The 16,222-nt window shown below is 35.4% G+C and overlaps 1 protein-coding gene across 4 annotated transcripts in view; it reads left to right on the forward strand.

The window, feature by feature from the left end:
• Positions 1–16,209, forward strand: part of PLSCR1 (phospholipid scramblase 1) — a 30,969-nt gene extending 14,760 nt beyond the window's left edge. For 3 of the 4 annotated variants that reach the window (XM_012536160.3, XM_004278203.4, XM_033402767.1), the window contains 5 exons: positions 1,334–1,376; positions 4,107–4,327; positions 5,852–6,013; positions 12,679–12,840; positions 15,210–16,209. In XM_012536160.3, coding sequence (XP_012391614.1) covers positions 1,334–1,376; positions 4,107–4,327; positions 5,852–6,013; positions 12,679–12,840; positions 15,210–15,263 — 642 coding nt within the window. In that variant the 3' untranslated portion in view covers positions 15,264–16,209. The remainder of the gene's footprint in view (positions 1–1,333; positions 1,377–4,106; positions 4,328–5,851; positions 6,014–12,678; positions 12,841–15,209) is intronic. The other variant, XM_033402766.2, reaches the window with a different exon arrangement.
• Positions 16,210–16,222: the final 13 nt, after the last annotated feature.

Raw genomic sequence — 16,222 nt, forward strand, 5'->3', positions numbered from 1 at the left:
CCAATAAGAAAAAATAATTCCTGGATTTTAATGTACTACATGATAGCTTATCTCAGCAATGTGAGATTTAGTATTTGTCTGCCATTAGAAATCTGGTAGGTTAGTTTTCAGTAAATGAATTGTCTCTCTTGCACTGTCTGCACTAATTTAATTTACTACAATGCACTTGGGCAGCCTATAATATAAGAATTTTGCACTGTTGGTAGGAATGTAAATTGATACAGCCACTATGGAGAACAGTATGGAGGTTCCTTAAAAAACTACAAATAGAACTACCATATAACCCGGCAATCCCACTACTGGGCATATACCCTGAGAAAACCATAATTCGAAAAGAGTCATGTACCACAATGTTCATTGCAGCACTATTTACAATAGCCAGTATTTGAAAGCAACCTAAGTGTCCATCAACAGATGAATGGATAAAGAAGATGTGGCACATACATACAATGGAATATTACTCAGCCATGAAAAGAAACAAAATTGAGTTATTTGTAGTGAGGTGGATGGACCTATAGTCTGTCATACAGAGTGAAGTAAGTCAGAAAGAGAAAAACAAATACCGTATGCTAACACATATATATGGAATCTAAAAAAAAATATATATGGTTCTGACGAACCTAGGGGCAGGACAGGATAAAGACGCAGACGTAGAGAATGGACTTGAGGACACGGGGAGTGGGAAGGTTAAGCTGGGACGAAGTGAGAGAGTGGCATTGACATATACACACTACCAAATGTAAAATAGCTAGCTAGTGGGAAGCAGCTGCATAGCACAGGGAAATCGTCTCGGTGCTTTGTGTCTACCTAGAGGGGTGGGATAGGGAGGATGGGAGGGAGACGCAAGAGGGAGCAGATATGGGGATATATGTATACATATGGCTGCTTCACTTTGTTATATAGCAGAAACTAACACACCATTGTAAAGCAATTATACTCCAATAAAGATGTTTTAAAAAAAAAAAGAATTTTGGTAGCTCCTAAGTTCTCTAAGAAATACCCTAAGCAGATTTTTTTTTTAAATTAGGCCCTTACAAAATATTTGGGGACGTTGTCACCTACTACAAATGATGATATCAAAAGGAAGAAAAAATGTTTAGATTTGTAGAAAAAAGCTCTTTAAATGGATGAAAAGGTCTTAATATTTCTTAGGCCCTTCTGGAAGGAACATATTAACTTTAATTTTATATCTAGAAGTAATATAAACAATTATTAAATATTGATAAATGTTGATAATTGATTACATACATTCTTCTAAAATATAAGAACACTAATGTTAATTTGTTTGGCTTAATAACATATGGTTACAGCTTAATTTTTTTTATTATAATAGATAGATCAACTATTGATTCATCAGCAAATTGAACTTCTGGAAGGTATGTATTCATTGTATTTATCATATTTCTAGGAAGAGAGGACATTTATGCAGATAAAGGCATATCACCAACCACAGATATAACACCTTCAGTGATGCTGGATATTAAAACTGGTTATTTACAAATGTCTCTCTTCGTGATAATGAATTGATAAGTATTATCAGCAGCTCATTTCTTGAGTTAGGAGCCAAGTGGTAAAATACTATTATGCTGGACATCTCTCCTCATGATACAGACCCTAACTTAGAAGGAAACCAGTCAAAACTTACTGTTGTTCCCCCTTCTCTCTAGAAATCATTTCAGTGATTCTATCACTTTGCCTAACCTCTGTCCCTTCAACCGTTTTTTCCCCAGTGTGTGATGTCCTTGCAGTTGTCACAGAGCCACATGCAATAGTTCAGTTCCCTTAGTAAATATATTTCCAGAGCAAGTGAACTCTGAATTTGGATGGATGGGAATGTTTTGGAAAATTGCATTACTGCCCACAGTTTCTCTTGGGAGTCCAGAGGAACCCTATAAAACCCTTTTTTCCACAGGCTGTGGATATCACCTTGGGCACAGGGACACTGCACTGGAGGGTGTTGACCAGCCGGCCAAGAGGCCTGACTTCCTAGAATGCCACTGGTGCTCCTTTGAACAGGGCCTGACTCCTACAGCTGTTTCCTTAGGTCCAGTGCTCGTCAGGTGCAAAGTAAACTTAAGAAGCCACTAGATGTTTCAGGACTGCTGCCGGGGGAAAGGGAATCTGGGTAGATTCATGCACTACAGTATCCTCCTTATAGGTATAAAGAGGTCAGTGAAAACTCTAATAGATTTTAGAATATATCTATTAACTCTTTCTTCACATCTTTGCAAAGTTCTTTTCCATTGATAGAAATTATGTGAACTGTGCTACTGTAGAAATACGGTTGATATTTGGTTAGAATATATAATTGTTGCTTATTACACTTAAATTACTTGTAATGTACACTTAGATATTTAGAATGTTCTCATTTTCATTAGTTTGTTTATATTACATTTTCTCTGGAAAGGAACTCTTCATATGATAATTTATATTCTTAACTTTTTTAATGATTCATTTTAGGGAATTTATTCTTGATATTATAAAAAACAAAAAAACAGACACTATACATTATATAGCACTCCATTTATAGTTTTAAGATTTATAAGTTTTATGTATATATTTGGAAATATATATGTATTAATCATGAAATATAAATTTCAAATTTAGTAGTTATAAATTCTTCAGTTTTTTAAAGAAGGATGTCTAATTTTCTTTTCTTTTTGTCTCCAACTGAAAGTTTATATTTTAACATTATGAGCAGTATAAAGAAATAAAGATTACTCAGTTCATTTTTAGCACCTGAGACTATGACAGGCACTTATACATTTCCCAATTCAAAACTTAATAGACAATAAAGACATAACCATAGAATTCTCTTGTTTTATTTGTTTTCATTTTTTAAGTAAATAGAAGGAAGCTTAGATTGTGTAAGCCCACTGATCTCATTACACAGATAAACAAGCTGAAGAATTTTCAGATTAAGCTACTTAATGAAACAGTTAGGTAATAGATCCCATTTCATGAATCAGTTTAATTTTTTCACATGAAATATTTGACTGGCCGATATTGAGGTAAAGGGTGGTTCTATTAAAGGCAGGGTCAGGGCCTGTCTGAGTCAGAGCAGAGATACTTAAGGGAGGTCATGGTGATAAAATTTGTGAAGAACATCTCTATCTGACTAAAAGTCCATCCACACCAATATTAGAGAGTGATTTTTGTCTCTATGTTTCTTTTAATTGCTCATTATGTTGGTGGCTTCTAATACCCTATGACCCACGTTAATCAGGGCTATGGACAAGTGGCACCATGAATTGCTCCCTCCTGGCTTTAAGCAAGGAGAGGTTTCCAAAGTGTGGTTCAATGTGGAAAGCCCTTTGGTAAGATACCACGTGGGTGTCAGATGTCAGCCCATCTGTTTCCCCTGTGAAGAGATTAGCCCCTGCTAAGGTACAGAGTTCACTTAGGATGCCAGTGGCCTGGAATCCTCCGACTTGCAGCCTTGGTTGCCAAGGGCCTTTCCCCTTGTCTAACACCCATTTGCCACTTCTGAACAACCACTGCTGAGCTAAACAAGGGTGCCCTGGGCTGAGGGTGACGTTCTACCTCACCTTGCATTTTCACTCTCTCCCTCTTCACGTGTGCATTGAGAGAAAGCCCTCTCACACCTTCCTCACACAGTGCAGAAAGAGAAGCCATGACTGTGGTTTATAAAACTAAATCTCAAGCCAATTTACTTAATATAATACTATACGGTGCATAAACATAGCAATCTTCCTATATTCCCCTCCATAGCTGAATACATGAACAAGTAGACATTTTCTGCATTCACTTAAAAGGACTGTCGCCATCGGCAGCACTGCACCATCCCTCACAGCAAAGTCTCCCTTTCTGACATGGGTCTATGGAATTAGGAAGATACGAGTTGTTTTCTCTTTCATGTCTCATACAGGAATTCCTAATTTCTTTGTACTTTAATACCCTCTCATCCATTCCCTTTGCCTTTTTTTCTCTGTTTAGATCATCTCTAAACATCTTTCCTTTTCTTCCTCCTGTATTATATGAAGTATCATCTTAAAATGGTATAACTAGATATTGTAGTATCTTAGGATAGACTGATTATTCTTTTAACACAATAGTCATAGTGAATCCCTCTTTTATGTTTTTAGTCTTAACAGGTTTTGAAACTTGTAACAAGTATGAAATTAAGAACAGCCTTGGACAGAGAATTTACTTTGCAGCAGAGGATACTGATTGCTGTACCCGAAATTGCTGTGGGCCTTCTAGGCCTTTTACAATGAGGATTCTTGATAATATGGGCCGAGAAGTCATAACTCTGGACAGACCACTAAGGTGTACCAGCTGTTGTTTTCCCTGCTGCCTGCAGGAGGTCAGTGAGCAATTACCAGGGTAATTTTTACAAATACTTTGCAAAGTAGTTCTGCAAGAATTTTCACCTTATTGGTGAATTTATATAATCAAATGAGATTTAAAGGAAAAGTGGTCCACCAGCTATTGGTTTATGCTTGAGGGTAAATGGTAGGAAGGAAGGCAGGTGGAAAAGAGTGAGCAGTTAGCCCCATGTCCCTGAGCAGTGTGCCCCCCGGGGGTGAGATCAGGGATCTCAGAGACCAGACTTCTTGATCTTCAGGGAGAGCTGAGAACATAGGTCACCTTGGTCAAGTCCCTCACCTGAAATGACCATGAGGGCCTGGCCAAAGCCAGAGGAGGGCCCAATAGAGAATATCCTCGAATGCCATCCCAGAGGCAAGTGGACAGAAGAGTGAGGGAAAGAACGCATATGTTCAGTTCATCTCATTATTTTAGCCAACCTACAAGGAGCAAACCTAGGAGAGGCCCCCTCTGAGAAATCTCAACTCCTGTATTTTTCAGTTCTCCATTTGAAAAAAACAAGTAATATATTTGAGTCCCTGTAATAGGGGTATGCGAATTGTGAACACCTTCAGCTCCATAAGGACCAGGTGTCTCTTTCATAGTACTTGACAGCCCTCTGATAAAGAACATGGATCTCAGGGGAGACGCCAGGGCACTGAGTGTTTATAGGAAGTTGGCCTTTGCCTGTATCTCCACTGGCCTGAGACCAGAGCTGCCTGGGTCACTCAGTCATCCTTACTGGTAGCTGTGAGAGCAGGGCACACAAAGATACAAGCACATAGAGATTTGATGTCTAATACTGCTCTTATTTTGAAAGGATAACTGAAGTTGTTCATACTGAATTATTTTGTTTTCCATGTCAGTTAGTTTAGACGTAATAATATTCATTGGAATAGCTGAGGGAAAACTGAGTGTGATGGAATATGCTCTATAATTTATAGAGCACCTTAGCATACATTATACAATTGGTCTTAATAAAGAGATCTAGGAAGTCCTCAGTTACAGATAAACATGTTGAGATGCTGTCAAGGTCACCCAGCTAATGTTCAGAGCCAAGATTCCAGGCCCCATTTTCTTTCCATGCTAGCACTATTGCCACTTATATTTGAAAACTGCCCCAGTGATCAGGGCTCTGTCCATACACTTAAGCCACTGTTTTTAAAGGAATTTGAGGAAATAGCTATTAATAATTTAGACATTTTTTATAAGTATGGAAATTTTAAAATATACAAGACCAGTAGAGCAGTGCTTCAGAATGGAGACAGTGCATGCAGCCTCCCCGAGTCTGTGTCTCATCTCTTCCACTTTGCAGCTGGGGAATCTGATACAAGTTAATTAACCTCTCTGTTCCTCAGTTACTTCCTGTATAAACAGGGATAATAGTACCAACGTGGTAAGGATGTGGAGTGAGTTAAGTGGTGCTTAGAACAGTGTCTGACACTTAGAAAGTATTCAGTAAATGAGAGTTCTTATTAGACATTGTTATGATTACAGTTTATATATTCTTTTGCTTTTGTAGATAGAAATCCAGGCTCCTCCTGGTGTACCAGTAGGTTATGTTACTCAGACCTGGCACCCATGCCTGCCAAAGTTTACACTTCAAAATGAGAGGAGAGAGGATGTGCTAAGACTTACTGGTCCATGTATTGTCTGCAGCTGTTGTGCAGATGTTGATTTTGAGGTAAGAGGTGTGATAACGTTTATGGGTTTTGCTTTCCTAGTATAAGAATAACATAAGCTGGGAGGATGTTACAAATATAGTAAATGAATATGTCCTGATATCTCAAGAGGGTCTCAGTGTCCTTCATATTTATCTTTGGTCAGAGAGATGGTTATTGCTCTGATTAAGCATCAGTGTTGATTGTGTTAAATGGAAAAAAGAGAAACAGAGATTTGTAGTCAAATAAATATAAACAAAGCATCTAACATTGGTGGTTTTTGTGTAGAGGTACTGTACGTTATCCATTTTAAGTGGAACATTAACCTTGTCATCAAAGTCTGATTGCCAAAACATATGGTTCTTCCTTAGCATGAAACACAGGCTGCCAGTGCTCTAGGCCCTCTTCAAAATCTCCGACATCTTTGAGTTCCTACAAAAAGCCCAGTTATGCAAAGAGAATTTTAACAAATATATGATGTACTACCCAATCATGCTTCTCTGTGATCTCTCCTTTATCTTTGTATTAAATTCATTCATTAGAAATCACAATATATCTGTGTATTTACTACCTGGAGGAATTGCATCACAGCAGTTTTTCAACAAATGGGGCCCAGACTTATGGCCCAAATTATTTAGTTGCAAATGCTTAAAAGTTGAGAGATTATAAAACTTAATCTTGATACCACGATTCTCTTGTATAAGCATAAAATCTGGTAAACTGGACAATTTCCACAGAAGGGACAAAAATCTAAAACTGAGCAGGACTGCCCCCTTATGATAAATAAGTGGGAACTCTGCCACTGCCCCTGACTTGACAAGGTTTTCCACTATCCAGCTTCATTCTTTTATATTATCTGCCTGTCTTTGCTAGTCATATGATTTTTAATTCCTCTGTTATATAAAGATGGATCACTCCTCTCATTGACTTCAGTGTCTAATGAGGCAGACAGGCAATTCTAAGAAAAGTACATATGATGTAATTAGAGACTTTATAAAGACTCTTACAAAGAATGCATAGTGTGTGGGGGGGATATAAACTATGTATGTTTAAAGATTTTATAGGTTTGTGTATAATAACAGTTCTCTATGTAGGGGTTATCATTCCCATAAAAGATTCAGAAGACTGAAAGGTAATTGTTGTTTCAGGGAATATTAATGGAAGTTTTGCTGACATATATTTTATCTATGTAAAATAAGTAAAAATACTGGTGAAGTAAGTCACACTGGAGTGTGAAGCTCTTATATTTAATGATAAGAAAGTTGGAAATCATTCAGCAACCCTTCTCAGTGGATACCTTAAAGCATCTATTATAGGCAATGAATTAACTTCTCTCCTGTGCATCTAGAATGGTGCTAACTAGATAATTAGATAATTAGTCAATTGAGGGAATTGAGAAAATAGTACCTTGAATCACTTTCTATATACTAGATAATAGAAATTTTGAAAGCAGGAATTATCAGTATGAGGGACCACTATGGAACATGGAAAAGAGTCATTCTAAAGGAAAAAAATAATTCAGAGACATTTACAAGTGTACCCAGTGGTACTGATACATAGATTTGATGTCAGTGGAGGAAGAAAGAAAATTTAGACATGATTCTAAAGTCTTATTGGTCTGATGTCTGATGTCTGATGTTTAAGAAGCTGAATGTTTAAGAAGCTAAATGATGATGCCATTGACCAGGGTAAGAATCCTGAAGGAGAAACAGTTAATTTGTGGGAAGCTAATGATTTGTTTTTGAGTCATGTTGGTTTTAGGTGTGTAAGGGAAAATTTTAGAGTTTTTGGCATACTGGCATGGCAACTGGCATGGCAGTGGAAGCCATGAGATTATCCCACGGGTGAGTAGAAGAAGGACAAGTAGACTTTGTAACCCTTAGAGATAATGAGGGAATCTGTCTTATTCCAGGGCTATTAGGAGTAGGAAAAAAATATGCCTACATGAAACTGATATCCCAATCTAGCCCCCTCTATGATTTTGAGGTCTGAATTTATAACACCAGTATGGGGCTTCCCTGGTGGTGCAGTGGTTGAGAGTCTGCCTGCCGATGCAGGGGACACAGGTTCGTGCCCCGGTCCGGGAGGATCCCGCGTGCCGCAGAGCGGCTGGGCCCGTAAGCCATGGCCGCTGGGCCTGCGCGTCCGGAGCCTGTGCTCCGCAGCAGGAGAGGCCACAGCAGTGAGAGGCCCACGTACCGCCAAAAAAAACCAAAAACCAAAACAAAACAAAACAAAAATTTATAACACCAGTATGATTCATGAATCTTAAGACATAGAAACTGATCTTGAGTGGTGATACACATGGGAGAATTGAATGCAAAAACATACTAGATGGAGATTGATCACCAAGGTCACCCTCTATCCCTACAGAACAAACCTATCTCCACATGAGCAGATTCAAAAATTAACATACTGTTCTAGGAACTAATCTACCAAAACCAAACCGCATATAATAGAACAGTCTGTTATCAGTCATACAAGAAATACCTAAATAGACATTAAAGAGCCTAACAAAGAAACAAAAAGGGTCATAAGGGGAGGATGAAACAAATAATAAAGGCCAGGAGGATATAAAAACAAGCCAAATAGAACCTCCAGAAATGAGGAACAGTCATTGATAAAACCTCATTTGAAAGGATGAGCTACAGATTAGACACAGGTGAAGAGAGAGTTAGTGAACTGGATCACCCATATTAGGAATATAAAGAGGAGGTTGGTGGGCAAAAGATATAAACTTGAAGGGACATGGAAGCTAGAATAAACTACTGCATATGCCAAAGATGAGTTACAAAAAAAGAGGAGACAGAAATGTTTTGATACAATATTCAAAGAGATACATAGCTAAGAATCTTGCAGACTTGATGCCATTGGTTCTCAGATTCAGAAATTGCAAGGAGTTCTGGTAAGAAAAAGAAATAACACCCAGATACAGCTTAGATAAACTGCAAACTGCAAACTAAAATAGGAAATCTAAAATCATCAAATGGGAGTGGGGAAGATTATTTCTAATATGTAATTCTCTGACCATTAGGGATTATGAACATTTCTCTAAGTTTACTAGCTACTTGTATTTGCTCTTTGAATTATCTTTTAATATTGGTTGCCTGTATTTTCTATTGGGTTGTTTATTTTTTTCTTGTCAATTCATAAATATAGTTTGTGTGTTGAAGACATTGACCCTGCATCTGTATTTCTGTCCTCTGATCTGCAAATATTTTCCACAAATCTACCCCTTTTGTACTTTGTTTTATAAATATATCTCAGTTGGCTGGACAACTGTGTCATCACAATTTATTAAGTAAACTATTCATTTCTTGCTAAGCTGAAATGACATACATTAAATTTCCACAAGCAATTTCTAGATTCATTCTTCTATTGCATTGTTACCACTTTTCTTACAGTAGTGCCTTATAATTCAATTATGGTAACAGTGATGTATCCTATATTTAGTCATAGCCACACAGTCACTAATCATTCTGTTTTATCATATTTTCTTGCTATTGTCAGATGTTTCCTTTCATGTGAACCTTAAGATCATTTCATTAAATTTTTCAGAAGTTAGAATCCAATTCGTATTGTATTGTCTATGATTTTTTTAAAATTAATATATTTATGATGCTAAACGTGTCTCATCCCAAAAGTGTAATATATTTTAATTCATTTATATCTAATTTTGTACTCTTCATAAGACCATATAGAACTTCTATCTCTTTTTTAAAATTTTTGTAAGTAATTTATAGGCATTATCACTACTAATCAGGAATATTTCTATTTGTAGGTACTTATTGTTAATATTGAGAAAAGCTATTTATTTTTGTTTACCTCTTATTCAGCCTTGTGACTATATTCTAGTATTTAATTTGGAAGGCATTTTTGCTATACTTACTTGGTTTATCTAGGTATAAAATCATATAGCAAATGGAAGCTCTTCTAATTTGCCAATTAACTTATTTTCTTTTCCAGCCTACTTCTTACAGCAAAACTGAATAATATTTGCCAATTTTGTGTATACCTACTAAGTTGATGATTTCAACTGAAATGGCAGCAAATGTTTCATAATTTAGAAAGATACTGGCTATTTTTCATAGTATTTTTCTATTCCTGTTTTACCTAGAGCAAGAATCAACATACTTTTTTTTTTTTTTTTGGTAAAGGAAGAGATAGAAAACATTTTAGAGTTTTGGGCCATATGGTCATTGTTACAACTACTCAGGTCTGCCATTTTAGCATGAAAGTAGTCATACACAATACACAAATATTGGGTGTAACTGTGTCCAAATAAAACTTACAAAAACAGGGTGCAGACTAAATTTGGCTCATTGACCTTTGCCTGCTGACCCTGACCTAGATTTTTATTAAGAATTGATACTTAACTTTCTAAACAGCAGAGCATCATAACAGTCATGAATATAGACTCTGGAGAAGAACACCTGGGTTTGAAATCCATTTCCATGACTTCTTATTTGTGTGAACTTGGACAAGTGACTCACCTCTCTTTGCTTTGGTTTATTCATATGAAAATTGTGTGTAATAATACTATATATCCTATAGAGAAATTATGAGGAAAAAATTACCTAAGACTTGTAAAGCATTTATATGCCTAGCATATACTAAATGTTATATAAATGCTTAATTAGTAAGTAAATAAAATACCTTTTCAGGACCTATGGATACACTCATATTTTTGAATTATATGATTTTTTTTTTAGTATTTTGTACTTTATTATAGTATTTTTTATACTGGGCTCTATGTGCTAATGTACTATTTGGATTTTTGTATTTATATTTATGTTGTGAGATGAACCTATAGATTTCTTTTTAGAATACCTTTATCAATTATTTGTATTAAATTTATAGGTTTATAAATTTAATAGTAATATAATACCAGTTTATTACTTCCAGAAGTTGCAATCATTTTATTATGTAGATTTTCTGTTTTTAAAATATTTTCTAGAATTTAGCTAAAAATTATCTAGTCCTGTTGACTTTTCAGGTGTAGATCCTTATTCACTTTTCTGTTCCTTTCCTTTAAAACATTATATGTCTACCTCTTACATAAATTTTTGGTGAATTTTTAAATTTCTTGCTATAGTAATCAAAATGGGGAAGTGTTAATATCTGGTAAGTGTAGTAGTAGGATTATGATGGCTGATTATCTTTTGTATATTTTGTTAAAAATTATTTTTCAAAAATTAAAAATAATTGAATTAAAAAATAAAATGTAAGGTGTTATTACTAGCTTCAAATCCTTACATGACAGCTATGAGCAGACAAAACATGAAGGTGTGCAATAGGGAATTTGTATTAGTTTGTTTTGCCACAAGAGCATAACAAATAATCCCTAAAGCTCAGTGGCTTAAGAAAACATGCTTATGGGTCTGAAGGTCAAATGATATACCTAGGCTCAGACAGATGGCTCTGATTTAGGCTTCCAGTTGGTCTCAGGTCTGCTCCAGGTATGTTCATCCTGGAGCTTCAGCAACAGCAGCTGCCTGGATCATGCTTTCTAGTGGCTGATCACTGGAGAGCAAGACCAAGGCAGAACCACTCAGCCATGTTTAAGGTCTCTGCTGGTGTCACATCCACTAACACTCCACTGGTCAAACAAGGCACAAGGCCAAGCCTAATTTCAATGTGCAGGAAAGTATACTGGGCTTACAGAGGGAGGGGACTGAAATGACTATTTGATGAACAGTAATCCATGCTATCACAGTTTTTTTCATATTAGAGGTTTCAAGTTTTTAAAGAACTTAACCACCCACATCCAAATAAAATGAGTCAACTGTTTCTAATTTGCCCACATTTATGTAGCTGTCCCAACCTAAGCTAGGTCTTCAAAGGTTGTTGCCAGCACGTGTGGTACCTTGTGCATATTTGAAAAGGACACTTCTCTTACTGGTTTGACACAACTCTGCCTATATATACCCTGACAAGTGTGGACTACATTCAGCCTCCACATGCCCACTTGGTGGGGTGCATTTCTCTGGCTATAAGCTGTTCAACTCTTTATCATGGCCCTGAGCTTTCCTCAGGCAGAACTGAAAAATTAGAAGAACTTTACTTTGGAGCTTTTTTTGTTCCATACACATTTCCTCTTTTGTTGTTCATCCTCCTCCTGTTGTCGAGTCATACCCCAACCTTTGACCTGAGGCATCTCATCAAGTTACTATTGGTTACTTAACCTTCACTCAAAACTGCCAGTCCTCTTTACCAGGCTCTTGGCATTTCATGTTTTCCTACTGACAGTGGGTGATAATGGGGCCTCCCATCACCTTTAAAACTCTGCCTATATCAACTCTCTGTGCTTGTGTTAAAGCAGAAGTCAGATAGGAGTTTCACTTACTACCTTCCTGATGGCTTCTAGAAATTTCATCAAAGAAATATTTCCTGCTTAAATTTTATTTTGGCTCAAGTCAACTAACTTATTACTGTATGTCTTAATGGAGAATAGAAAATGTTAAATATTTCAGCTAAACTACTTTCATATTCTCTGTACCAAAGAAACAGTTTTTTTAAATGAATCTATAAATGGATATAGGAATCTACATGCATGTAATGAGTGATATAATGTTCATAGTTATGAATGGCGTATAATTTTAATATAATATTTGTTTTATTTTACTCCTACTTGGAAAGCAGCTTTATTATTAGTTTTCTAGAATTCTTTGTCTTTTTTTAAAATTAGATTAAATCTCTTGACGATAAATATGTGGTTGGCAAGATTTCCAAGCAGTGGACTGGCCTTGTGAGAGAGTTATTTACAGATGTCGATAACTTTGGCATCCAGTTCCCTTTAGACCTTGATGTGAAAATGAAAGCTGTGATGCTCGGCGCATGTTTCCTCATTGTAAGTTTATTCTTGCTAATCTGGGGTATAGATGGTTTCTCTAGGATCATTCTGAAATAATTTGGTAAATTTTACATTTTTAAATGACCTTAAATTTGTAGGTTTTATTGAAAGTGGTCCTATTTAATTTTAGCTCTGAAATTCCATTTTCTTCTGCTACTCTGGGTTCACAAATGACTAGCTTCTCTCTGGAGGGTCTATGCAGTTTCACATTGTAACAAGAGGATCTTACATATTAAGGAGAGGCTCTGGTTTTAGTAAAAAAAAAAAAAAAATTGGTGATTTGGAAAAGAGTCTGAATCTTCCAGTGTGTTTAAATGGAATAAGTCTCAGTGAAACAAAGAGATTTCTGCCTGATTCATTATTAAATTAAACCATCTAATACAGAAATACAAATTGTAGTAAGAATCTACATTCAATCAAGCCTTAGACAGAACTACCAATTAAGAGGAAATATATGAGATACAGCAATGACTTTGAACTTGTCTTCACATTAAATTACCTAGGGAGCTTTTAGTAGTAGGCCATATTCCAGTTTAACTAAATCAGAAGCTCAGAATTAAAAGTTTGTGTAGCTCCTCAGATGATTCCATATACAGCCGATGTCAAGGGCTCCTGGGACAGAGCAGTGGTTTTCAACCTTAGCTGCACAGTAGAAACACCTGGGTAGCTTTCACACTCCCTGTGTCAAGACTATGTACCCAGATCTAGTAAACCAAATCCTGAGGTGGATCCAAGCCTTCAAGCTGTTCGAGCTATCATATGATTCCAAAGCAAGCAAGGTTTGGAGTCACTAGATTAATACCTTAAATATTGGCATATGGATGCAATCAGAAAAAAAATAAAAAGTAAAAGAACATACAGACAAAGGATCCAGTTACTTCAACAAATACATATCAGGAAAATAAAATAAAAATAAAATAAAAAGAGAGAAACATCAGCTTAATGTAGTTTGTAGACCATGTTTGGAAACTGATTTAAACAAACCAATATAAAAAGACATTTACAAGACACTCAGGGAAATGTGAACATTGGCAATTTGATGATATTAATGAATTATTAAGGTTTTTTAAAAAAATATGATGTTATTGTGGTTATACAAAAACAGTCCATTTTCTTCAAGGGCACATACTGAAGTATTTCGGTATAAAATGGTATGGTATCACAGATTTGCTTTTAAATAATGGGGGTGAGGGAAAAGGGACACAGCGGATGGAGTAACTGGTGAACCAAGCTGGGTGAGTGGTCATTGGGACTTTATTTATACTATTCTATCTACTTTGGGACAGGCTTAGTATTTTCTATATAAACTTTTAAATATAACCTTTTAAATAAACTTTTAAATATAACCACAGTTCTATCTAAAAACTATGTTTTCAGTAAGTGTTTATTTCACATGAGAAGAAAATTTTAACCTTAACTTGGGGAACTGTTTAACCAAAGGTTTACACACCATAACCAAAGATACGGTGTGTACAGGGTGGAGAGAGTAGTCTGGGGTGTTTGGATAGGTGAGAAATGGGATAGGGGTGGTGGTGGTGCGGTTATTAGGAAGTGAATATGGGGTAGATTGGGCAGTCTTCCCAATCTTATAGACCTTGGGAAGATACTGAAAATTGTTTAGTTAACTGGTTAATTTTAAGCTATGCATAAATAAAAGAGTTATAAACCCAAATTTTAGAAAGATAAATCCTGGTGACTGTGTACCAAATGGATTGAAGAGAGGTAAAATTGTAATAGTGCAATTGCAAGTGAATGGTGATAAAGATTCAATTATTTCTTTGTAAAGAGAAAAAGGAAAATGATAGATGTGAGAGAGGTACAATCCACAGGACCTGACAGAAGTTGTAGGGGAGAGGGTCTGGTTAGAAATTGATGGAGTAAGACAAGCTGAGGAACACAGTGGACAACAAGTTTGGAAGAGAAATCATAAAACTGGGCCAAAAAATTCTAAGATGTTATTCTAACTCTAAGATGGCTGTCATTCTCCAGAAACAATCTAAAAATTGTACATGGAACTCCAGTCACAACACAAGTTATATTACTAGAGAAGGAGTACAAAAAGTTGAGGAACAAAGATTGAAAGAGGAACATTCTAAGAGGCATGAAAAAAGTGGAATTTAGAGAAATTACCAGAGGATTAATTAAGTTCATACAGGTATCAATAAGTGAATAGAATTACAGGATTTAATTGCCATTAAAATGGAAAGCTGAAGCTATCAACCTTTCCCAGATCTACCTATTAGTTGATTTTTCTTGTTTAGCAGATACGTTGTTGTGTTTCATCAGATCCCTTAGCATTTATGCATCTGAGAGCTGATCTCTGTTTTGTTGCTGAAAACCCATTTCCGTATTTTGTTTTTATCTAGGACTTCATGTTTTTTGAAATGACTAGAAATGAACAGAGAGCAGGAGTGTGGTAATGCATTCATTGACATCTCCTCAGAAAATCTGAAGTCCCTATATCGATTGGGACTATGTAAAAGAAGAACTGGTGGATTTTTCTCTTTATGTAAATGACTTATTATAGCATATGTGAATTACACTGTGATGCCTGAAGCTCCAGAAATATGATTTTACTTTTCAAATTAAAGAGTTTATTTTTAATATCACTTACTTATAAATGTTTTTATACATTTTCTTTTATACATTTTCTGTTTCATTGTGTATTTTGGAGAAAGGATATAGAAATTTTTACATTTAAACATAACTTCCTATGATTAATTACTTTGAACTACAGTCTCTGCTTTATTTTCAATTTGTATCGCAAAATTAATTAAAGACTTTTTAAAGTAATTTTAATATAAACTTACACATTATTTTATTAAATCTAGTTACAATTTATTTCATATGTAACAACTGTTATTTTGCAAATACCGTATATTCAAAAGAATTCAAAATGAACATAATTTCAGTGTTTTTTTAAAATTACATTCAAATAATACTCAATATTCTTATGTCAAGGGAAAGTAAAATCATTTTTTTGATCAGAAAATCACACTACATTTAACTTCTCCTGTAAGCTAATCTGCAACTATAAATAACATTTTCATTTGACAAGACTATAAATTACCAATTTTTGATAATGATTTTTCGTGAAAAAAGAATGATTCTGTCCCCAAGAAAGACACATTTAAAGACTCACTCACTCTACAACTGGGATATTGTTATAAGTTTTGAAGTAATTATTTATATATGGAATGGTTAGCTCCTGTTCTGTATTCTGTCATTCATGGAACATAATAGTTTTCAGATCACTCAGGTGTTAATTAAATAGAACATATATATTCTGAGTATAAATGCCTACAATGGTCTATTAGATTATTTTTACCAACAATCAAATAACTAAAATAAAAAATTGCTGATATATTTCTTTGCATAT

The sequence above is a fragment of the Orcinus orca genome, chromosome 5, assembly GCF_937001465.1.
Source record: "Orcinus orca chromosome 5, mOrcOrc1.1, whole genome shotgun sequence".
Taxonomy (NCBI): Eukaryota; Metazoa; Chordata; class Mammalia; order Artiodactyla; family Delphinidae; genus Orcinus; species Orcinus orca.